Consider the following 25,809-nt stretch of genomic DNA (forward strand, 5'->3'; position numbering starts at 1 on the left):
TGTGCATATATGGGGATTAGGTACCCAATTACTATTAGAGGTCTGCAGGGACAGGAGTTGTGATTAGAAGTCAAGGCTGTGTGAACAGATCATTTGGGACCATGGTCTTTGTGGGAAATGCCAGTGCTGCCCTGGGTGGCATGAGAATGCTGGCATCACAGGAGAGAAGCAGGGGCGCCAGAGATGGATAGGGCAGCAGAAGAGGACGGGTCCAAATCAGTTACTGCCTGGTTGCCTTTTGCATACAGTTTAGGTTACTGCAGTCTCCAAGGGGTGGGTGAAAAAATCTGCGTGCCACAGATGGCTAGGCTAGATGAATCCTTCACCAGAGATTTAATAGAATTTCTTCTTTGATGTTGAACTCATTTCTCTTGGAAAGGTCATTTTGAATGGGTTTAAGGCAGGGAGGGGGGCCACTGGCATACAATGGACACTTTGGAAGTCAGCATGTCTTCTGCTGAGGAGCTAGAGTGGTGGTTTATGTTAATTAACATATGCATCTCTGTAACACTGTGTTCTAGGAACTCTGTCACCTAGTAATGTAAGTGTTCTGATGAATCAAGCAATCTAGCTAATAAGCACCTACAACACATGGTGGAAATTAATTATCGTGTTGAAACAAGTGTGTGTCTGTGTGCATTGAAGAGTAGAGTTGAAGGCTGAAGTCTCCTCAGCCAGCACCTGCGCTGCCGGTGACCTTGGGCATCACAGACTCAGAAACCGATCTTCTTCCTTCCAGGGGTAGAGACTCTATGTCATTCATTCAGCCCTTCATCCATACATTCAGAATGGGCTGTACAGAGATCATTCCTGTCAGTCATGGGTTTCAGAGACAGACTAAGCAACTAATTAGTCAGAGAGATTATGAGATTTGGGAGCCTCCAGATCTCACTAGCATCATCTTTGGGAAGAGTTGTGTATTGCCTGTGTCTCCATAGAGTCATGTTCACATTCTTAGTTTAGGCCATAGCGTCCTCCTGGATAACTACAAATATTCCACAGTACAGCCTAGTCTTGCACACCTTCCTTTTTGGAAGATGGTTACAGTGTGGTCTGAGACACTGCATTGGAAATTAAAAAAACAAGGTTCAGTTGGACAACACAGTCTCCAAACTACTTTGTTCTTCCATTTCACATATTATTTGGTATAACATTGTTACTGCATACTCTATACACTTGTGTGAATAGAATAGTACCAGTGGCCCGGTGAACGGATTTGTGCACTTTGAAAGGAAATTATTTAGAAGAAATATTTTAATAGCACTATTCACCTGTTCTCCATAATAGAAGTGTCAACCAAATTCACAATCGACAATGGCAGATTGAAACACACGCGTACAACTGGTGCTGAGAGCTTTATATGTATTGGGCATGTGAGAGTCGATTTAGCCTTTTATAGATATAGAACAAACTTGCTTAATTAGACCTGCTTTCTGATTTAGCTAAACTTTTTCCAGCCCAGTGAAGCACCCCAACTTCTCTTTCAGGTAATTGTCAGCAACACAGCAGTAAATATAAACACAAAGCAGATTATTATTGTAGATCACACAAAAAGAACGAAGGGTAAAATATTTAACTGCAGCAGCGTTTGACAATATCCTCTGCAGTGAGAAAACCTGAAGTCATTTTCAAGGTCCACCATTTCTTACTTCTTTTCAGTCAGGTCAAGTTTCTAAACTTTCTAAATCTCCATTTTCCAACTAATGAAAAAAAAAAAATAGGATTCTACCAAGGCTCCTATCTACCTACTCCAAGACTTCTGTGAGGATCAAATGAGATGAGACATGGGAAAACGCTTTCACAGACATTTGGTTGAAATGTAAAATGTTTGCACCTGGCTATAAAGCAAGTCATGTTCCTGGGCTGAAGAAACTGCAAGGAGGCTAGTCTCTAGCGAGAGGAAGCCGGGTGTTGCTATGTGATGTCATTACCTGTTGCCCACAGTGACCATTTCCAGGCTGGGCTGGGCTGTGGGCTGCATTTTGCGCCATGGGATCTTGCCAGTGTTGGCTGTGACTTGGTGGGCTGTCGCTCCCCGGTGGTGGCAGGGCCTGTGTCCCACTTGGGGGAAGCTGAGTGTTGCTTTGTTTGTGCCAGGTCCGTGGTGTCATTTCTTTGTAAATGGCCAGTGTGTGTCATGGCAGCTCCTGCATTGAGTGTCTGCCCCCTGGTGGTCAATGTGCATCATAGTGACCAGTTGGACTGTTGGAGGGACACTTAGCATATTAGCCTTATATATGTATTGATGGTTATTAGTAAAGTATTTCAAGAAAAAAATGTTATATAGCAGCTATAGATAATGATTTATATTATGAGTTACCAATTTTAAGCTTTTTGTTGGTTTCAGAGAGGAAGAGCAAGGGAGAGAGAGAGAGAAACATCAATGATGAGAATCATTGATTGGCTGCCTCCCGAATGCCCCCTGCTCGGGATCAAGCCTGCAACCCAGGCATGTGCCCTGACATGGAATCAGGAATCAAACTGTGACCTCCTGGTTCATAGGTTGATGCTCAACAGTGGTGTATACCAGCTGGGATAAGCTTTTGTATTATACTTTCGATTAGTATTTTATTTTTTCTTCTTTGCCCCAATATTTAAGATATATAGGATATATTGAGTTAAGGATATAACAAAAGGGAAAAGTAAGGTATGATTTTTAATTTACATGAAACTGTTTATACTACCCATATAATAAGATACTTTTTTTAGTTGATTGATGCATTAAAATAAATGTTACTAACGTGTTAGAATTTACCAATATATAAAGTTGAAATTATAATTGTCACAGAAATAGTGATGAAAATAATACTTCCACCATATTTAAAAATTGTTTTTATTTTCATTTTCAGGATTTACAGGTTAAACATCACTTTGGCCAGATGCTTGGAAAAATATAGTTTTAGGGATTATTCTTATCCTAGAATAATCTTTCATTATTAATCTATTTAAGTCTTCTCTGAAACCAGTTCATCAGTGCTGCCGATTAAAAATAGAAAATGTGTGTGTTCAATTTTAAATTAAAAATAATGTCTGGGGACTAGCATTTGTTTCCTGTGGTGAGAGGATTGTTGGATTTTCCAATTAAACAAGTCTCCATACTGGAAATGAGTAGTCAATTATGAAAATCATTTTTGAATAGCCAATTTACATATCCCTAATTGTATTCATTTCTTCTGAAAGATTGAACTTGGAATGTATGATGTTCTGATTGGTTACCCCTGAGCTTGTGTCATTAATACTATCGCCAACAAGGTTCCCCTATGAATAGGGCTTTGAGTATTTTTCCTGAATAAATGTTTGAATCATAAGTAGGTTTGTTTTATTTAATGAATGAAAAATATATAGAGATTTACTAGCGGTTTTCAAATTTGCACACACACTGACAGGGGCATCCCTGAGCTGCCCTCACGTTTAGACTTTTCCACATCAGTGATAAGGGGCATCGGAGGTTCCCTGATGGTGGTGCTGTCCGCTGGCCAAAAATGCAGTCTCAGCCGGGTTGCCTCACTTTTTACACATCAGTGTTTGCACAATGAATGGAATATTTTATGATATTTTGCCCTTATTTTATGAAAAATGACTTGGAAATTGACAAACATTTTTATATTTATGACAAGAAGCATAGGTCACCCGTGAAATAAAATTGAGATGAAGATGGGAATAATTAGGTTAAAGTGCTGATGCTTATTCTCATTGAAATTGAAATTCATTGGACTTAGACCAGTCAACATAGATCAGTCATGTGGGAAAAGAACAAACGTAAAGGCATGTATGAAAATGGGTTATCTGTGTGTGTGTACAAGGTAAATACAAATTCTGTGTAAATATTCACATTTTGTCAGTTTATTATGATTGTGTCTAAAAGGAAAGATGTAATTATGGAATTCATCATATCTACTGTTCTATTTCTGCATGTTCAACTTTTATGTTTTTGGAACAACTCTTAGAAGTGACACTGGAGTCCTTTCAGGCTTATTAGAAAAGGGGAAGGGAGGAGGCAACCATTTCATTCCTTCAAGAGAGATAACCAAAGTTGGTTCTCTATTTCAGGACACATACACTGTTCATTATTTCCTGTCCATGGTGCTTATAGACATAATACTGAATTAAAAGTTGTGGGTACAATCACATTAACAGTGTAAGTTTTCAGAGGCCATTTTTATTGAAACCAAAAATCACAGCTAGAGACAGTCTCCAGGTGATGTGTGTGTCCAATGAAGCACTAATTGGTGTTGCTGGGTTTGTTTGTAGCTGATTGCCGTGTTTGACGAACAAGAACCACTCCACAAGATCGAGAGCCCTGGAGGAAACCCAGCAGGTCGCCAGAGCCCAGATGCCTTCGAGACTGAAGTGGCTGCCCAACTGGCTGCCTTTAAACCAGTTGGTGGGGAAATTGAAGTAACCCCTTCTGCTCTGAAACTAGGTATGTGTATTTTCTGTGGTATGTTTTTCACTGGTTGATATATATCCCCTTGCTGACTATGAGTTGCTCCTACTTTGTGACTTACCTTGTTAGTCATCTTTCTTTAAAAAATACAAACTGGTTTCTTCTCTATATTATTATTATTGTTTTTTACATAGCTCCTTGCAGTTGTTGAGGCTCAGGGAAGTAGATAGCATTTTTTCTTGAATGGAAGGTGAATCTGAATCTGAACTGTGTGCCCTTGAAGTATCATAAGGGAGGGATTGGAATGCACCTGATGAGGTTCATCCATAGCCTATGAGAAGCATTTTATTTTTAAGTCCCTGAAAACATCATGTGGAATAAGCTAAGCTTGATCAAGGAATCCACTCTAGGAATAAAGGTCACGTCTGTTTTTGCCACCTTCCTCTCCCCCTCCCCCCCACAGACTACATATCTCAGAGTTTGGGGCAAACATTTTGAAGTAAGTTTCTTAATTCTGCCCTACTGGTTTATTAAAACAAGAGCAACTGACCCAGTGAGTGCGCTCAGAATTCTTCTTTTGTTATATTTGTTTTAAAGGTGTGGATAGAAGGAGAAAATAAACATTCTTCTCAAGTTTCAGTGAAATGACAATTGTAAGAGACATAATATGTCAGTGTTTGGTGATACCTCTTAGAGATAAATTTAGGTCAGTTTAACAGCATGAAGTTTCAGAAAAGTTCAATATTTTGGTACTTAAAACAGTTTTTCATTCCTATTGAATGTATGCAGACATTTTGAGACAGCTCTGAGCACCTGTTATAGGTTAATTCTCAAGCTAGAACAGGGGCTTTTTCCACTTTGCCTTTTAAAGCAAAGCATATGCTTAAAGTTGTAAAAACTGTACATAGTACTAGTGTTTCACATTTGAAACAAAGTGTATACTGTCAAGTTTCCTTTACACGCGACCATTCTGAGTATCTGTCCTTTGCACTCATTTTCTGGAAGCATCTGCAGTGCCCCTTTTAGAAGAACCAGGCGGATAGTAATGATCTATGATCTGTACTAGCATAGGCTTCATAATGTTCCTCTGTTTGTTGGAATGCAAGCGAGAGAAGCAGTCTGCTGGAACCCGGACACTGGGCGGCTTCATCGCGGCTTCTCTTCATGGGAAGCCAGGTTTGTGGCTTCAACAACTTCACAGCCCTGTCGTTCATTTGCATAATGGATGCCTTTTTATCCATTATGCAAATGAGATTGGGAGGAAAATTAGGCAATAAGGAAAGACGAAAGGGGAAAATTGCCTTTCGTTGTTTTAATATTCCATTTATAAGCAAGCACTTTGGTCTTCAAAAGGCCCAACCTCCGAGTGCTCGTGTCTGGGAATTTGTTTTTATCTTTCTTGTGTGCATCCTCAGAGAAAACGTTTGTTTTTCTTCAGATTTTTCATAGTTTCTTTTGTTGAACCATCTGAGCAACATAACATTGAATGTGGGAAGAGAAGGAAAGTAAGCTGAGGTTTCTCTTCTTTGCAAGTGGACTTTCTACTCTTTCAATACTGATTTTTGGTAAGACAGAGATAGGAAATAATATTCATTAATGGTGACTACCCAACAACCACTAAGCTTAAGACCGTGCATGGATCATTCTAAATCCTTTACTCATAACAACTCACTTAAGCATCATCATACTTAGTTGGGTTCCATTATTCCCTTTATTTAAGGGATAAGGCAGGCACAGGGCAGTTCAGTAACTCATCAAAAATCACACAACTATTAGGTGTCAAGGCCAGGATTTGACACTGGCTCCAGTGTCAGGAACAATTTGGCTATGTGCCTCTTATATGCTATTGTAAAAAAAAAAAAAAAAAAAAAAAGGATAAAATAATTGATTTAATTTTTCTAGGATTTACTTTGTGACTACATATGAAAACCCTGCAAATGCTAACTTGTTGGCTTCAAGTCCCATTCCCCCTTGTGCTGCGGGTTCAAGGGTGAGATGAACTCATTGTTAGGTGATCGATCAGTGTGCCTCCCAGAGACTGGGTCTGAAATCATGGCATCGTCTCCAGCTCCTCCTTTTCCTTCCCACCATCGCCACTTTCTCCAGCCATCATGTCCACACTGTTGCAGCAACCCAGACCTTTATCATTAATCAGATGCTTGCAAGGCCTCCATCTGACCCCTTTTTGGACAGTGCTGCTTTCTCCAAGCCCGGCTCTGCCAGCGCCGCCTTCCTACGTCCCAAACCTGATTATATGGCCCCGGCTTAACCACTTCCAGCGGTGTCCTACTGCGTGGATAACCGTGTCCAAACTCATTAGTAAGCTGATGCAGGTGGCTCCTCAGAATTCGCTGGAGGAATTTGGGCAGGGATGAACAATGACAAAAATCATCCCTTATCTACCTTCAGCATCCCATCAGATTGAGTACTTTTCATATCTTGAACTTTAAAAGCAAAGAAAAAGCCCACGTATGTAGTTTCTCTGACAAATGGAAGAAGGAAGCAGCACAGCCAGCTTTGGTGTTTTCCAGTTTTGTTCTGTTTTTTGTTGCCTCAGGGCAGGATGTGGTCATACATTGGGCAGGCGTCATCTCAGGATGGAGGGATGCGCATGGCAGCAGCCCATAGCCATGGCTCGTCCCGGGGCTGTGCTGCCAGACCCCCCAGAGATCCTGTTTACATGTAGAGTGGGAGGGGAGGCTGGAGAAGCAGCAGCATTTGTGTCCCAGCGATTCATCATAACATTGTGCACATAAAATACCAAACACAGAGCCCAGCCCTGCTCCCAGCTCCGCTCCCCGAGGCCGTTGGAACTGGCCCTGCTTGTCATGGGACTCAGATGCCCTCCCAGGCTGGTGCAGCAAAAACAAGCGCTTATTCTCAGTTTTTTTCTTTCTTGAGACCCTTCGGGAAGCCAGGGAATTTAATCCTCCCCAGCTCTCCTGCTTGTCTCACTTAAGGAGGCACAATTTAACATGTTAGGAATCAAGACATTTTTATGATTAGGTCATATTAATCACCAAAAACTTTGACTGATATTGGGGGTTAAAATATACTCAAAGTTCAGTATAATTTTCATATCTCTTTTTCCAACACAAGCTAATCGTCAACAGTATTCTGTTAAAAACCAACGACCTTCCCTACTATGGCCCCTGCTGTTCTTTTTGTATCTTCCAAGATGAAATATTTATGCACAGAATCTGCAGAAAGTTCATACTCACAGGCTCTTCATGACCTGGCTACTTCCTCTGCCCACTTTCATTCCTGGCCACACCCTACAGTCACCTTCACATGCAGCCACTATGAAACACTTACCAGGGCCCCACTTGTTCGTTTTCAAACCTCCATGCTTTATAGGTACTGTTCCCTTTAGCTGCTCACCCCTTTGGCCTCTTGTCTAGTTGGTGAACATATGCACCCTTTAAGCTCAAGCTCAAATATTAACCTTGGTTTTGATGCCTTGTCCAAATCTTCAAGACGGTACAGTAGATGTACAATAAATGAATGTCTTAATTCTTATTCAACAATAAAGTGGTACAAAATGCATTGAAGAAGTGTTCCACTCGCCTAAAAAGGTTTATAGTCTTATGCCCTATAAGCTAATGGGGTATATATTTTTTAATTTGTAAGAAGAGTTTTAAATCAAGTGGGCAACCACACAATTCCAACTTCATTCATCTAAATAATTTCCTACCATTTATTTTCTAATGGATTTTCTAATGTAACGCTAAATGAGTAAGTCCTGACTCAGCCCTAACTAGCAAATTATTGGAACACTTAAAGATTCTAAGTTTCTAAAATTATTTGATGCTTTTTACTGTATAGCCTAGAGATTGCTAAATAGCCTATTTAAAAGAAGAGACATGGTGGAACAAACACCAGGTGAAACAGCAAAGAATCAGATTCACAGAGGCCATCTGCACTTTAAAATTACCTAGTTCAGAAATTGTCCAAGTCTTCTTTGTGGAACCAATGTTACTTTTTGACATGTTTCAGGATTTCAACATATATTTGATTCTAGTTAATTAACAAATAACATTTATTGAGCACTTAAGTTCTAGAAGCTATTCTAATTTATTTATGTTTACTTATTGTTCAAATAGGATTGGTTGTGCTTGCAGGGAAGAAAGTGTTGAGCAGGCAGCAGAAAACCCCATGTTTTCTACAATTCCTACAGCAAAGAAACCCACCACCAACAAAAGAATTGTTAGCACCCCTTAGAACAACCTTTATGAAATGCTCGTCTAGAAATAGCCAGTTCCATAGATTTTCATAATCAGCAATTGTCTAGATCAGTGCTTTTCAACCTTCCTAATGCCGTGACCCTTTAATACAGTTCCTCATGTTGTGGTGACCCCCAGCCATAAAATTATTTTCATTGCTACTTCATAACTGTATTTTGCTACTGTTATGAATCATCATGTAAATATCTGATATGCAGGATGTATTTTCATTGTTACAAATTGAACATAATTAAAGCATAGTGATTAATCACAAAAACAATATGTAATTATATATGTGTTTTCCGATGGTCTTAGGCGACCCCTGTGAAAGGGTCGTTTGACTCCCAAAGGGGTCGCGACCCACAGGTTGAGAATCGCTGGTCTAGACAATTGTCATTACCTTACAATGAGAAAAAAAGAAAAGAAAGACAAAAGCTTAGAGAGAGTGTGTGCTTTAGTATCATATAACTATTTGGTTAAAGAACTAGAGTTGGAACCTTCACCTCTTGGCTTCTAGTACAATGCTCTTTCAACTACATGACATTTTTTGGATTAATTATAGATCTCAATTATCCATGACTTTTAATACTGTATGTGATAAAGTAGCACCTCATATTTTTTGGAATTGAGATAGAGTGTAAAGTAAGAAATACATATTATGAATAGCTGCAGATCGCCAGCTAATAAGGGAATAAAGACTAGAAAATTAAGATGGAGAACATTTTGTTAAAACCTTCTTTAAGTTTCAGAAATGAATCTGCTCCTGTCTCCTCATCCCATGAGTTTGTGCACACACGTGTATGCACGTATGTGTATGTGTGTTTGGGGGGAACTTGCGCCAAAAGCATTATGCTCATGGGATTCCTAGGTGACTTTTCCTGTCTTGTGGATATTGTTGTACTCTTTTTGACATTTCGACTGCCTTCATGTAGGACCTTCTGAAAATAAGGTAGAATAGCGAGGGCAATTATTTTGCAGTTCAGAAGAATATGCTCTTGAGCCTTTCCCCCAGTAGTTCCTATGCCACCTTTATGACCTTGTACTGTTCTCCAGAAGACCTTCGAGCCCAAGGTTGGCCCAATCCTTGTCCCTTGTGAACCAATGATAGGGAGCTGGTTCCCAACTCTACAGATTTTCATCTAGCTGTGTTCCCACACAAGTCATTTAACCTATATCCATCAGGACCACCCTTTTCCAACACCAGCCCCCCAAAGTGGACGCATCTGGCATTTCATAGGAATGGGTATTCTTTTTTTTTTTTAAAAAAAGATATTTTTATTGATTTCAGAGAGGAAGGAAGAGGGAGAGAGAGATGGAAACATCAATGATGAGAGAGAATCATTGATCGGCCGCCTCCTGCACGCCCCCCACTGGGGATCAAGCCCGCAACCCAAACATGTGCCCTTGAGCAGAATCGAACCGGGGACCTTCCAGTCCGCAGTCCAGTGCTCTATCCACTGAGCCAAACCAGCTCAGGCTGGATATTCTTATCTGAGACCATCCAGGTCACTTCCTGATGTGTCACTGCCACATGTCAGAGGACTACAGTTTTCTCACCTGTAACATGAGCCTTTCTTGCTCTTATGGGCTATCACTGTCCCCTGGGAATTTCATTATTGTCCAGCTAAAGCTGAATCTGACTCAGTTGTCCTCCCCCGGCCCCCGTTAATTAGTAGTTTTAGTTTAGACAAGTTGATCATTTTTCTAAGGACTTCTTGACTGAACTTTGCCATGTTGGGTTCAGGCTTCCATGAGAAAATATTTCTTTAGTTATAATTATTTTAGCAATTTAATTCAAACAGTGTGTCAGGATACAGAGTCCTTTCAACGTGGTTGTTGCCACTCCTGTGATCTCTATTACCCAGATATGAAGCCATCTGATTAAAGTCGGGAGTTGCAATGGCATTAGCTTTGCTCCCCTCTCGTGTGTTAAACTTTGAAGATGAGCTACTTTATATTTGAAAGTGGTTCTTGTTTCTGAGACTTGAAAGCTGGAAGGTGCCTCAGATGCTTTATTGTTTCCATGTGTGTTTGTGCTGCTTCAGAACTGACATGGAAATTATGCCTGTGTGTTTGTTATCATTATTTTCAAAACACTGAGTTCTTTGCTCTCTGTTTTCAGTAGTTCTCAGAAAACGTTGTATAGCCATAGATGAGTGTTGGGGCTCGTGACTGTTTTCTTCCGAATTTGACAATTTACTGCATAAGGGAAGCATATGGGAACATTTGTCTGAGTTTTTTAACGAAACCAAATCCCTTCATGGCACTGATCTTCAGGAAAAAATAAAGAAGGGGGAAGTTTATTCCTTTAATTAGGCTGCAGCATGTAAGTAGCTGCTGTGCCCATAATGGGAGTTTAAGTATTGGCATCTGATCCTAGACAAACATGCTCACACCACACACATAGCAGAACTGACGCTCAGGGCTGGGCTGGGCTGGGCTGCTGCCGGGCCTTTGAATTCCTACTACAAAGCGCACAAGCATGTGAGGGTTCCTTGTTGCTGGGAGCGCTCGGCTGTGGGCTGTGCAACTCGGAGTTGAAATTACCAGGGGACTGAGGTCATTTGCTTGGATGGATCCATAAGTCATAATTTGGTCATTGAGTTTCATCCTATTTGTTTTCCTGTTGTGGCTGATTATTCAAAAGCTAACAGCTAGCTATGGCATAGCTTTTCGTTCTTTCCTTTTTCTTCCCCGGGAGCCTGGCATTTTTTTCCATGCAGGCTTAGATGAATGATGTTGTAATTAGCTATGGTAACCTTACCAGGCTATCATCAATCAGTCATAGCCATCCAGTCAACAAAGTGTGTGTGTGTGTTTTCTGGTGTGGCGGTAACTAAAGCAGGACTGAGGAGGCCAGAGCATCCCTCCCCCATTTCTGGCATTGTTCTTCTTTTGGGATGGCGGTATCGGACTTTATTTTAGTTTGTTTTCAGAATAGGTGAAATGTTGCCTGGGGAAGGGGGGGAGATGGATCAGGTTATGCATTCAATTTTTTTTTTTTATTTTAATACTCTGGAAAAGGGCCTAAGATTCTTGGTTAAATGAAAGAATAGAATCAATACCTAAAGACAAGCAACTCCTAACAAGTAGCAAAGGGAGTTACCACACAGGAGTAGTTTTTGTTTGTGTGAGCTACATGCAAATGTGAATGAGCATTCAAAGAAGATTTTCAATATGCCTGGCATGGCCTCCTCTGAGTAATTTGAGATCATGGTGGATGCATGCAGACTTCCTAGACAGGCAGTTACTTCACAACATTGTGTGAAAATAAGATGACTTTTGAATGAAAATATCATATATTCTTATGAGTGTCTTTTAAATGAGATATTATTTATTAAGTTATAGAAAGTTAAGCAAGAAAAATAACAAACGGTCATCTTCTTAATAGAACTACATTTTCCTTTGTCTTTTTCCTATCAGGTTTCTTTGTATTTTAGTCTTAATTCAGTTTATTTTCTGCTGCCTCATTCAGTTCTCCTTTTGTCTCTTTTCCTTCATTTTGCGTACTTGTATCTAACGGCTCAATGTAGTAACTAAATTGTTACTAAGTTGGTTGCACTCTAATAAAAAAGTATTAAAGGGAATTTGCCTTTAGCCATTTACCCCCAAAATGTAAGGTAGGGTATAAAAAACCAAGCTTTCATTCTTGGTCTTTTCCAGCTGTATTTTCTAAGTTGATTATATGACCTCAAGAAAACACACACACACACACACACACACACACACACACACACACAACACAGCGAGTTCCCCATCTCCCCTTCGGCCTGTTGCCGATGCCGGACCCACACTGAGCCGGAGTCCGCAGATCCGTCATAAACAAGCAGCAGGAAAGGTCACCTTCCTACTGCTCACTTGATACTAGACCCCTGGGTTTTCGAGCCTCTTGGCAGATTGCTTTTAATAGTAAGTCCAGGAAAGCCGTGCTTGCAGAGGCCGAGTCCCTGGGTGGGGAAAATGGTTTTAGCCATGCAGTCACAGCCAGCTGCTTGTAGTTACCTGGACCACAGATAAAATGACTTGCAGTTTGTCCTTGTAATAAAAGAGAAGAAAGACCCCCCCCCAAACACACATACACGTACACCCCAGCATCACTTTTTCCTCCCTTCCCTACACCATCACAGCCCCATCTACCCATCTATCTTCCTTTCTTGTAACCAACCTCGGCTTTTCTGGTCTTCAGTCCAGGTGGTCTGACAGCCAAACAGGACCCAGCAGCATGGCCCTGTGTTCACTCAGTGTCAGTGCTCCTCATTCTCTAAGTAGAAGTGCTGCTGTTGAGAGCTGGAAAGGGTTTCACATGTCTATTACAAAATGCTTTCAAGTTACTTATCTGTATTAAAACCTTTTTAACAATATGACTCAGATTTTTATTCACATAAATCTTTGTGGCCACGAAATAGATTACATTTCTCATAAATTTCTAATCACACCTAAACAAATTATTTATAATAACGGTGCTGATTTTCTTTTGCAGTTTGAAGTTCAAGAATCTGGCTAATAATTCCATATATGGCAAAGCCTTTTTTTGCACAAACAACTTAAACAGAAGGTTTAGCCTTTGGGATTTATTTCTCTGTGTGTGTGTGTGCGTGCGTGTGTGTGTGTGTGTGTGATTGTGCATGACTTTTTTTCCTTTCTGCCCAGATGGGAAGAGGGGGGAAAAATCCACTAATTTAATTATTTACAGAAGATCCATCTTAAGGACAAGTCACTCAGAGTTGGACACGCTTTTATGACTGGCTCGGGATTTTCTCATTTGCTTTATCTGATAAAGCCGCATGATGAATTATGCCCCAATATGCACACATTTGGTTATTTCGTCGCTCTATATCCAATTGGAAATTTTACTAAGATCTGGATTCGGCCCAATGGAAGTAAGAAATACCAAGGCAGCTTGATCTGCTCATTCTCACGTTCCAAGGTGATAAGGAAGGTGACAGCCTTTGCTAGCAGTTGCCTTAAGAAAAGCTATCTCTCTTGTGTTTGCCCTTTTTTAATGTTTACCAGATAAAAGAAGACCACCTCCCAGATATAGCCGCTGCACCCTGTCAATTTATCACTGAAACAATGCATCTATCATGTGGTACCAGAAAACAGTTCTCACTCTGTTTATTCCTGGACTTAATGGGGAAAATCTTGATGCTATCAGAAAAAAAAAAACAACAGGTAAAATGCAAAAAGAAATCTGATTATCCTTCTGTATGAAAATGAGACTCTGTTAAACTCAAATTCCTTTACATATGGAAGAAATTTGGGGCTTTATGGTGGCTGTTTTTTTTTTTGTTTTTTTTTTTTGTCTGTGTGTAAAATTAAAGTAAAGGAAATTATGTGGTATATCTTGCTTATTTTCTTTTTGTTTATGTGGGCACGCTGACTCTGATTACTTAATGCATGTATGTAGAAAAGGACATGATCAAGGAAAATAAGTGAGTAGGCTTTTTGCCTCACCACAACTTATTTAAAATCATTACACTTGTATTTGGTATTTTAAGATAACATTGACTAAAAGAAGCCATTACTTCAGTGTCTATATTTCTTGAAATTGTTAGTAAGAATGGTGTTTCCATCTCCTTTTGCACTGTTTGTCTGAATAATGGCATGGATAACAGCAAGCTGAATGGCTTTGTGTCATCTGGTTCTACATAATTGCGATGATCAATTAGACTCTTCTTGTGTTTTTAAAACAAATAGACTCTCTACCCTAGAGGTCTGAAATCATGAGGCAAACTTCTTATTTCAGTCACAGTTCAGGAATAATGCCCTTTGACCCCAGGATTTTAGTTTGGTGTTACAGTTAACTGCCCCTTTGGCACAGTTCAGCATCTGCACTACTAACATCTGCTCTTTGTAGATGACTGGGCTTCAAATGTAGCTGTGGACATCCATATAGCTGATGTCAGTGCTACAGAAGTTGGTGGCATGTGTGTCACTGACTTCAGTTAATCAATTAGTATTTATTGCTGGCCCGAAAGATGAAAAGTATTATGCTAGGCTACCAGAGGAAAATAAAAAGTCATGAACTCATTTCCAAGCAGCCTGCAAGCTGGTTGACTTAAAATTAATTGCTGAGTGAGTGCCTTAACTTGGTTAGATTTCCGTTTTTATAATTTACAACTGTTGTTATAATAATACAGAACAAACACTTGCAAAGCCTTATAGTTAAAAAAGATGTTGCCTCGTAAGTAAGTTGAGATGCACAGACACATAAAAGATGTCTGTGTGCTCTATTCGTCATGCGCAGAGTATCTCCATAGCTTGTTGGTCTTTTATTTGGGTCTTTGGTTGGTGAGGAGGTTCATGGAAATAATACACTTCAAGTCTGTAGACTATCTGTGATTCCAGTTTTCACTGACTCTCTATTTGGGGCAGTGTGTGCTTTGTGTCCTACTAGGTGGCAAGAAGTAAATAAAGTCAAAGTCCACTACCACCAGTATTGTCCTTTGTTGTCCAAGATGGGTCTCCAAGGACCTAATGGATTGAGGGGTGAATATTTATTTATCGGCCCATTCATCTTTTCATTATTTTCCTCAACTACTCTCCAGTCAAATGTACTCCTTTAATTATTGGTAATGAGGTTGGAAACCAAACTTCTACCCTGGTAAGCTCAGCAATCATACTGTTCAAAAGAATTAGCTGTGCAGTAAGCAGGAAGCAGATGACAACGACCCACTCCTTGCTTCTTTTCCATTGAGTACCACATGCATTACTGATTAGACCTCCAAGGGGATCTTTTCCTTTCTAAGTCTATAGGCTGTACCTCTGCTTACTTTATTAACATGATACATAAAGTTCAAGAAAGTTCTGTGTTCAATCCCTCTATTTTTCTGAATCAAAACACCATTTGTCAGTTGAGTGTCCAACAAGTCTAAACATGCTTATCCTGCTAGTGAATTCCTGTACATTGTGGACTGTAATGACAAGGAGCATCTTGATCCTCTTGGAAGATTTCCATAGAGAGGTCTAGAGAATGAGCTTTGTGTTTTTTCTCATTTTCAGATCAGTCACCGCCTTCTTCAAAAACAAACTCAAAAATTAATTTTTTGAAAAAGAACTTCCTAGATTACCTTATTTCCCTACATTCATTCATTCGTTTGTTTGTTTGTTTATTTATTTTTGTTAATCCTCACTCGAGGATATTTTTCCATTGATTTTTTTAGAGAGAGTAGAAGGGAGGGGGGAGAGACACAGAGAGAAATATTGATGTGAGAGACACATATCAATTGGTTGCCAACTGTACATGCTCCCACCACGGCCAGAGATCAAGCCTGCAACAGAGGTATAAGCCTTTGACCAGAATCGAACCTGGGACCCTTCAGTCCATAGCCTGACACTCTATCCACTGAGCCAAACTACTTAGGGCTTATTTTCCTGCTTTATGAAATAATGTTTATCATATGACAATGTTTGGTAATTGTCATATATTTGACATGATTATGTTCTGTCTTTACAAGATGAAAAGTTAGGAGAGGTTAGGCAGAATTCTTGTCTGGAATTCATATCTTCTTCAAAATTGGCTCTTTTCTTGGTACTTAAAATGTAACCTGAATATATCTGAGTTTATTTCTTCTCTAATATTTGTGTTGAGCAAGTAGGCAATGCATTATTTCCAAAAGAAACAAGGGATGGTGAAGGATATTGATTATGTATAACATTTATTTTACAGCAGTTTAGTATAAAAGTGATGATCATAAGCCGTGGAATAAGACTGCATAGGTCAAATATGGCTTTGCCCTTTATAAACTGGGTGGGTGGTATTAGGCAAGTTATTTAACCTCACTATATTTCAGTTTTCTCATCTGTAAAATGGATAATATTAGTAATAGACTAATGGAGTTGTGAGCATCAAAAGAGGTTCATGTAGATATGAAACACTTAAAGCAGTGCCTGTCATATAATAAATACATGGTAAATAACTACTAGTTACTATTATTTTCACCATTATACTTATTATTAATCATTGGAAGATAGGACACCTAAAAGGACACAAAACTCATACTACCCTTGTGTTTTTTTAATTGATATTTTGATGTGGTCTTTTGTCCTCCCCTTTTCATTTTCAACTCTCAACCCATGATATTCTCTCTTTTTCATTGTGGAGATTCTTTTCATAATTTTTCATTATGGGGATTCTGGTTATCTTATGCCTTCTCTTAATCCCCCAAACAATGTTTTTTTTTTTTCTCTCTCTCTCCTTAGGCTTTCAAGATAAATGGTAAAATGGTTTATTGAAGCCAAAACAATTCCCAGGGACATTAATCAAAATAGTATAATTGCTTCAAAAATTTTCAAATAATACCTCTCTGCTCATTTCTAGACATTTGTAGAAGTGTAATTGCTTTGATTCTTTTTATCTTTACTTAACTCAAGTATTTACTTTCATGTCCTCACACTGATTCAGCATATTGTTCACAAGGATTTTCTTTTAGAATTGATAAGTGCCTGCTGTTCATGTTTGACAATACTTTACACAAGGGAATGACAATTTATTTTTAATGTTGTTCCACTCACCCAACTGACCTAGAATTCTGTATCATCAGGGTGCCGACAGGAAACAGATGGCGTGCTCAAAGGTGTAACTGAGGAGAATTTAAAAATGGGATTTTGGTACTCACGTTCCAAAAAGAATGAAGAGCTCTTACCAGCCCGGGCCTGAGAAGGGCCAGGGAAGACAATTCCTTCCAGGCTGGTGAGAGCTGCAGGTGTGCGCGAGGTCCTCGGGGGGTCAGAACCTGTGACCTAGTATTGCCCAGTGTGCCACTTTCAAAGGCCAGGCTGGCTGAGAGGGAGCACAGCGGGGAGGCGGGGAGGGGAACATCCTAATACCCCTACCTGCTGATCTCCTGCCGCTTCTTCCTAATGGCCAAAGCCTACTTCAGCCAGGAGGAACCGGGCCTGTGTGATGCACTGCGTTCTGACTGGAAGCCAGCCGCTGGGGACCAGAGCCGGGCTTAGGAGGCTGGGAACGGCCCTAGATAGCAACACGGGGATCAACCATCACAAACACCTAGCCTGTTTCTCTGAGGTGACTTCTTTTTTATAAAGTGCTAGGAGAGATCAATCATGTTTTAAAGTTGATTATACTTTTGGCATAGAACTTACTTTTTGAAATATAGAAATCATTAAAATACACTTTGTTTCTCAACATGTTCACAATTCAGTGCAATTGTTCTCACCTTTTTTTTGAGACATAGCGTAGGTGATATTTATTATACAATACACTGCAATGTAGCACCTGCCTTTCTATAATATTACTGTTATGCTGACTATAATTCCACCACCTTTATAACTTAGTAAAGCATATCAGCTTTCAGTTCACAAAAAGTACATTGAATATACTTATTGTGTGTCTTCTTCTTCCCAAACTTTCATAGAAATGGCAGTTTTAAGTACAAATAAAGTGTGTGTGTGTGTGTGTGTGTGTGTGTGTGTGTGTGTGTGTGGTGGGGGGGTGAATTAATAAAACCACTGGAAATGGAAAGTGGATAGGATCAGATTAACAGGTGACTCGGACTTCAGGCTACTCTAGAGTAAAGCCTTTCTCCTTTGGCATTGAGGGATGACGGGGGTAAGCAGCCTGCCTGCCTCTAAGAGAGGAGCATGTTTGTTAAAGGGAGACCTGTACCTGAACATGCTTTATCACGTCACCTGCCTAACTCAGAGGAGAGGCTTGTTCAGGAAAGAACAATGTATTAGCAACAAAAACTGAAGCTACTTATTATTTTTAAGCAACTGAGATTTTCATTCAGAAGTACGAACAGTTAACCACCACTCACCAGACATTTAAGGGAGCAACAACTCAGAGCTGTTGTTGGGATAGAATTGACAGGACAACCTTGGAGAAGACGGAAAAGCTGGAGGAGCTACCCTACCAGATACCAAGACTTAGGAAGTTATAGTAATTTGATATTAAATAATTAAAACTGCAATTAGTTGAAATTCATTCAACAAATATGTATTGGACACAACTATATGCCCGGCATTTTTAGGTTCTGGGAATATAACAGTAAACAATAACAAAAAAATACAAAAAAAGTTCTGTTCTCCTATAGTTTAATAGGAGACAAACAATATATTTGATAATGAGTTATTTATATAGTGTGTTGGGAAGTGCTAAGCATTTTGAAAGAACACTAAAGTTATTGAATAAGGAGAAAGGGGTTGTCTGGTAGTGAGAATGACATAGTGGCATTTAAACAAAAACTTAAATGAAGTAGGGGAGTAAAAGTAGTATAGAATGATTAGAGAGAGGAGAGAGGGCAGAAATCGTTAGGAAAGTTCCTTATCCTTCCTAGCAAGGAATCAACTGATGCTACTTAAATTTGGAAAATTCAAGAAATTATTATATAATTTTAGCAACTAGAGGCCTGGTGCACAGATTCATGCACTGATGGTGGTCCCTCAGCCTGGCCTGCAGTAATTGAGCCAAAACCGGCTCTCCAACATCCCCCAAGGGATCCTGGATTGTGAGACCCCCTCCTGCAGGCCCAGCCCCCAGCATGTGGATGCCCACCAGCTCCCTCCTCCCTCCTCTCTATATCCGGGGTGTGGGTGAAGCAGATTTGGGGCCTACAGTGCCCCAGCAGCAACCTAACCCATGGCTGATTTGGAAAGGAATCAGGCTACCTCCTCTACTGGTCAGAGTGTCTGCCCCCTGGTGGTCATTGCATATCAAAGCTACCAGGTGAATGGTTGAATGGTCACTTAGGCTTTTATATATATAGATTAGCCACTAAAAGAGTCAAAAATAGAAATGTTATAAAAAGAGTAACTTCAGGCATTTGAGCTTGATGATGCAAAGGAGAAAGAATTTTATTTTTTGTTTTATTTATTTCTTCATCGTTTGCATTATTACAATGGATGGTATAAATAGTATTTAAAATAACATTTTAAATGAGTGGCTGTAGGCGATGAATGTGAGGAATATTAGAGAGCCTTGAAACTACACTAATTATATTTTTTAAAGAGAAATCATCTGCAAAACTTAGAACTTACTGTTGATAGGGAATTACTGTGACATACCTGTCAGCTGCTTGGAGGAGCTGCTCACTCTCTTTTCTCCAACTCGTCAACCAGGCTGGGAGGCTGAGGAGTGAGTGTAGCCATGGGCACAGCTGCAGAGTCCCCCCATCCTCCCGGGGCAGGCTCAGCAACATGCTCCAGCTGCCACCCAAACTGTGTCTCTGTATCATGAGAGCACTAGATTGTATTTCATAGCCAAACCAACTCACCGCATCTTGCACTGTCTATAAGGTCAAGCTTGAAGATTTTAATTAGGTAAATGGCAAAAACAACAACAAAACAAAACAAAACAAAAGAATGTTTTCTAATTCAACCTTTGGAAATGGGTAACGAACTGAGTCATGGACTGAATATGCTGCCTAACAATTCAGTATTAAATTGACTGTGTGGCCGGAACCGGTTTGGCTCAGTGGATAGAGCGTCGGCCTGCGGACTGAAAGGTCCCAGGTTTGATTCTGGTCAAAGGCATGTACCTGGGTTGCGGGCACATCCCCAGTGGGAGATGTGCAGGAGGCGGCTGATCGATGTTTCTCTCTCATCGATGTTTCTGACTCTCGGTCTCTCTCCCTTTCTCTCTGTAAAAAATCAATAAAATATATATTTTTTAAAAAAATTGACTGTGTGTATTCACTTACGGGCTAAATCAGTATACGCCTCAAAGGAATTAGTCATCAACTCTAATGAAAAGGTATGTCTTAAGAAATTGTAATATACTCTATAGGGCTTGTCTTTTTGTTTGTTTGATTTTACTTGGGAGAATTTCAAATTGTATATGTCTAAAATGTTATTAGACATAATTATCTAAGTCTAGAATAACTAAAACTGTTTCACCTAAATAATTGGGACTCTTTTTGTCTTGTTTTGCTTGGAGAACCTGGATATTTGCCTCCATTTTCCACCTGACTTAGTATAAGTAAACACAGCTTAATTATTTTCCAAGAGGTGCTACTTGAATTTTCATAGCACAGTGACTTGAAGCTAAAATGGTTGATACTGGGCACGAATATGATGACTTTTAGGCATTATATAAGAATTTCCTTATTTTGTAGTTATATTCTGAAATATATTGGTGTTATTAAATTTTGAGCAATTATGTTTTCTGTCTCTGTACTGTGGTTCTAACTGCATGTGTATTGTGGATTGAAAATTATGAAGTTTCAGACTAAGGCTTTGGTAGAGAATGCATCCAAAAAGCGCATGTGTGCACGCATGTTGTACAGATATGGGGAAAAGGAAAAGTTGCCAACAGAGGCATGTGTGCAGAAACATTCAGGTGTTTCATTTCCTATAGAGCTATCTAAATCAAAACTGTTAAAAAACGTTTTATATCTGAGAGAATACTCATTGTATTTATAACTTAATGTCCAAATTAGCAAAAGTATAAATAAAAACATTTATTTTAAAGAGATTTTTACTTGCATGATTTGACAAATATGAATAGATCTTTGTTAAACTGTATTAATACTAGTCAAGATTTTTTAATCTTCTCATTAGTCAAGTGAGAATAATTAAAACACTTTTCGCATATGTTTCCATGTATAAGCACTGCTACTTTATCACTGACATTGATGGAGTTTTATGTTGAGAGTTTGAATGGAATTAAAATTGGGTAATACTCAAGGGAAGATTTGGCAAAATGATTTCAAGGAGTTTCAAATTCGGATCATTCATAGACAGGACCCCTAGGAGAGGTAGAAGTCCCCTTTCTGTATTTAATATGAATAACATTAATATTAAAGATAAGTGTGTGTAACAGATAAGGCAAAAAGTGATGTTATTTGGATGTATGAGTTATCTACTTTTCTGGGGAGCATTTATTTCAGTGGCCAGACATAGAGAAGTTTTGGAATTTGGAGGAGGGGATTTTTCCTCTGAGGACACAGATGTGGTTAGAAAGATAAGGGTCATTTCAATATTGCAAGTGTGAAATTGTAACCCCTTTTTCCACCCACTTACACACTTAGATATGGGTTTAGTGCTGTAGATGCATAAACTGAGAGATGTGGAAAGACTGGCAGAAGCAATGTGCAGGAGGCATGGAATAATCGTTGGGGGAAAATTACTCCCCTCTTCACCCCACCCTCGCCCCAGAGGACTTCATGGTGTCTTAATTCACCAAGTTCCTACACAGATCCAATACCAACAAAATCTTTGCTACCACATAAGCAGTGATATTGTGCACGATAAGATTAAGAACTCTCCGACTTAGTTTCCCTCCCTCTCCTCTCCCTTTCTCCTTTATCTTTGCATTTCAAGCCTTGCTTTCTTTCATTTTCCCTCTTCCACACACCCCCATCCATCCTCCTTTATTTCCCCCTCTTAAAATCTTTGTCAACTTTCCTTTCTTGGGCAATTATGTATTAAAGCCCATATAGTAAAATTGGTTAACTCCTAATGTTCATCTGTCTGAAGAATGGTAATCGATAGAAACTTGGATACCAAGACTAAATGCTTAAGTGGTTGAGTGGACACCATTGGTGTCAAAAGAGATCATTTCTTGTTTAGAAGGAAAGGTCCCACACTCGATTAACTGAAACAGAAAGTGTGAAGTCATTGAGCTCAGGGAACATGCACGATTGCTAAGATTTTGCAAAAAACAAAGAGGAGGAACTTATGAAATGTTTGCATTGTTGCCATGCACCACAGACGTGAACATGGCTAGAGTTTGACTAAATGGACAGAGGGTCTTGCTGAAATTGAACTGCGTATATCAACCACCCTACATGATATCAGCAACAGAGGGTCTTTCTCCTGCCAATGTAGTTAAATGTCAAAGCCACTTAAAGGAAGTGGAAAAGGTGATGGAGCCCTGTGTACCAAGCTGGCTTCATTTGGAGTGAGGACCTCAAAAAGTCTGGGAAGGTGCATGTGTGATAAAGGATGTGAGGAGGGGAAGCAGCTGGATTGTATTGAAAAAGGGCGTAAGAGGAGCCATGTGCTGGAGACCTCAAGGATGAGGCAGATTTGTTGCATCTTTTGCAGACTTTGATAGTGGCCTCTGCTGGCAAATCGAATGTTTCTGGATCCCATAATTTCACGAAGCCCTGTCAGGTACCAGTGCTGACGGAAAGGAACCTTCAGCAGCTGCAGGTATCGAAGTCAGCAAAAGTACAGGGAATAAGGCTTTCACAATGGGCTTCTGAATCGTTGCTCTTTACATGTCGATGGCACTGGGAAGTTCTGGATTGTGCAAACCAGCCCAAAACTGGGATTGATTTCAGCACTGGCAATTGTTAATTTGTACTCATCATCACTTTTCTGGTATAAATGATGGTAACCATTCTTTGAGCTCTTAAATCTAGTTTCTTAATGCATCAAACTGAATGTAAAGACTAGCATGACAACCCCTCACATGGCCACATTACATTTTTTTGTGGGTCAGATAGCTATTTCTGAGTAAGAGCAAATCATCAAGCAATTAGTTATTATCTTTGGCAACATCCTACTTCTAAAGCATGTAATTATTAGCATTGTGTGTTCTTACTGACATTCCGAAGTGATTTTTTAGATTTTATAGGTAAGGATTATTCAAAGTTCCTCAGTCTGTTCTGTAGAGTTAAAAATTCTCTTGGGCAAAAATTCCTAATATATTAACTAGAAGAATAATTGTCATTGGAATGACCTTTTCAGTGGATAATTTGACAGACACTTGATGGACAGCATTCTCCCTTGTCTCTGCCAGCCTTTTACTTCCTGCCATAAAATGCCAGAGCAAAATTTTAACTCAACTGATGAGATTCTCAGCAGGCATTCGTTGCCTATCTCCCTTGGTGCAGTGCCTCAAAATTTGAAAGCTCGCTCGCTCTTCAAGGTATTTTCATTACCTGGAGAAAATGTGTCCTTTGGGGAGGAATTCTAAAACAATAGTACAGGTGCTGAATCAGATTTCCCAGGTGTGTGAGTGACTCTGTTGTCAGGTTGCTAAATAGTACTAGCTGGGCGTATTAAACAGCACTCCCGTGGCCTATTTTGAGTTAACACAACTGCCAAAGGTGCCTTTCCCTACAGCAGGAGAATAGCTTTGACTTTGAGGAAATATGGACTGTGAAGTTCCCTGTTGAAATATCCAAGAGGAAAAATAAAAGCACTTACTAGTAAAATGAAGGCAATTAATTTGCAAATAAATGTGTTTTTAAAATGTAGCCCTGGGGTGACATGTAAATTCAAAAGACCATTTTCTTCAGGAATAGAGATAGTTTCTCTTGAATCCTGAGTGTCACCAGAATGAAATGCTTGTTGATTGAGAAAATATGTACTTTCATTAGGATTATTTCTTGTGGGATTACCTTTACCTAAGAAAAGTTTTTCTAGAGTTTCAGGGCACAAGTTATAAAGGTGACACTCTTATGCATGCATTTGTTTCCTCCTTTTTCTAGAAGGTATGTTGGATGAATTCTGGGACATTATATATTTTGTTCTCCATAGTATCTGTGACTCCTGGAACAATGCCTTGTGTGTAGCATTCAATTAATATTCAGTCAATTAATATTCACCAAATGAATGCAGGAACACATTGAATAAATTAACTGAATTCTAAATATATTTTCATCTTTTTAGAGTATTTTTTCAGTGTCCCAAGTTTGAGCCCTTTTTTGAAATTGGGAATCTTAATCCTGTTTTGCTCCTTTCCATTCATTAATAATGTTAAACATGTGACAAAAAAAGGTAGAAACATTATCTGTGATCCCCATACAGGGAGGTAGTTTCATTCAATTAGCTAATTTCTGGAGAGTTCATGGATTTTTTTTTTTTTCCTGTGTTAATCCAGCTTACAAGCAGAATCCAAAAAGTGCCACTTTAAAGGCTGGAAAGAAGAGGGATTGTTGAAGTGGGAAACAGAAAAACAGGTCCCAGGGAAAGAGATGGTTAGGAGAAGGTCTGGTAGAGAGAGTTTTTCCGAGAAAGTGAGCCATTGACGAGGCAAATGAAAGTAGAAAGGGTATTTTATAGCATTGTATGTCCAAGGAAATGAATCATGTTGAGGGCCTAGATAACCAATAAGACGTTTTTCTAGAAGCCACTGAAAGGTTTCGTTTTTAAAAAGTTAAATCTCAAGTAGATAAAAGAGACTTTTCTAAAACTATGAGTTGGGTATGAAGAGTCGCAATGCAGTTAACACCTGTATACCCATTGGTTTGAAAAAAAAAAAGGACATTACCACTATTTTTAATGTCCCCTATTTAACTCTTGTCAATTCCATATATTTTACTTATTCTTTTGCTTTTCTTTATAACTTGACCACTTATTTTTATATCCTTAAGGATTATGCTGAGTTTTATGAGATTTTGTACTTTACAAATGGAATTCTATTATAAAAATTCATCTGCATTTTGCTTTTTTCTTCTTAATATTTCATTCCTAAGGAGCATCGATTATGTTAAATGCTCTTGTAATCTATTTTCACTGTTGCATAGTTTCTAGTTTCCTTGTAATGGGCATTTGTGTTTTTTCAGGTTTTTGTATGTAGCATGACTATAAACCTTTTTCTCCATATAGTCTGATTACCTTGTGTAAAGCTTTCATCTAGGAAATATACCTACTTAAGAATAAAATTGTTCGTTCATAGGGTATTCCATTTTTAAAATATATTAGATGACAAATTATTTCTCACATCATTTTTACCAACTTTTTTCTCTCCACTAATTGTGAAAGAACTCCAGTTGTTCCATATGGTCAACAAAACTTAATATTGCCAATTTTTTTAAATTTTGCCAATTTGGTGTATATAAAATATTTTACTGTGGTTGAATTTAGATATATTTTGATTTGCATTTTGTTTGAGATTTAATTGAATCCATAGGGCAGTTTGGGGAGAAATGATATCCTAACAATATAAAGTATTACATACTATTTTATATAATTTATAGTGTATATATAAACACATCTACATAATTATAACACATTTATGATAAAATTACATACTTATTAATATATTATTTAATATTTTCTTATAAATATTATGAATAAAATCACCAACTATCACCACTTCTGTTCAACATTGTAGGTGTTTATATAGTAAGGCAAGAGAAAAAAGTGTTAGGATTAGAGAAAAAAGTGAGAGAAACATTTTTTTAGGTTTTTTTTCAATTTTAGCTCACTAAAAGTTTTTGGCATAAATGAATGTTAAATATTAATAAACCTTTTTTTTCTATATCCACTGAGGCAATTATATAT

The 25,809-nt window shown here is 38.9% G+C and overlaps 1 protein-coding gene across 1 annotated transcript in view; it reads left to right on the top strand.

Moving 5' to 3' along the window:
* The window catches only part of PARD3B (par-3 family cell polarity regulator beta), a 907,405-nt gene that overhangs the window by 331,296 nt on the left and 550,300 nt on the right, over positions 1 to 25,809 (top strand). Inside the window, exon 3 of the mRNA XM_081095604.1 lies at positions 4,252 to 4,423. Coding sequence (XP_080951730.1) covers positions 4,252 to 4,423 — 172 coding nt within the window. The remainder of the gene's footprint in view (positions 1 to 4,251; positions 4,424 to 25,809) is intronic.

Source organism: Myotis nattereri, assembly GCF_964212035.1.
Source record: "Myotis nattereri genome assembly, chromosome: 7".
NCBI classification, from domain to species: domain Eukaryota; kingdom Metazoa; phylum Chordata; class Mammalia; order Chiroptera; family Vespertilionidae; genus Myotis; species Myotis nattereri.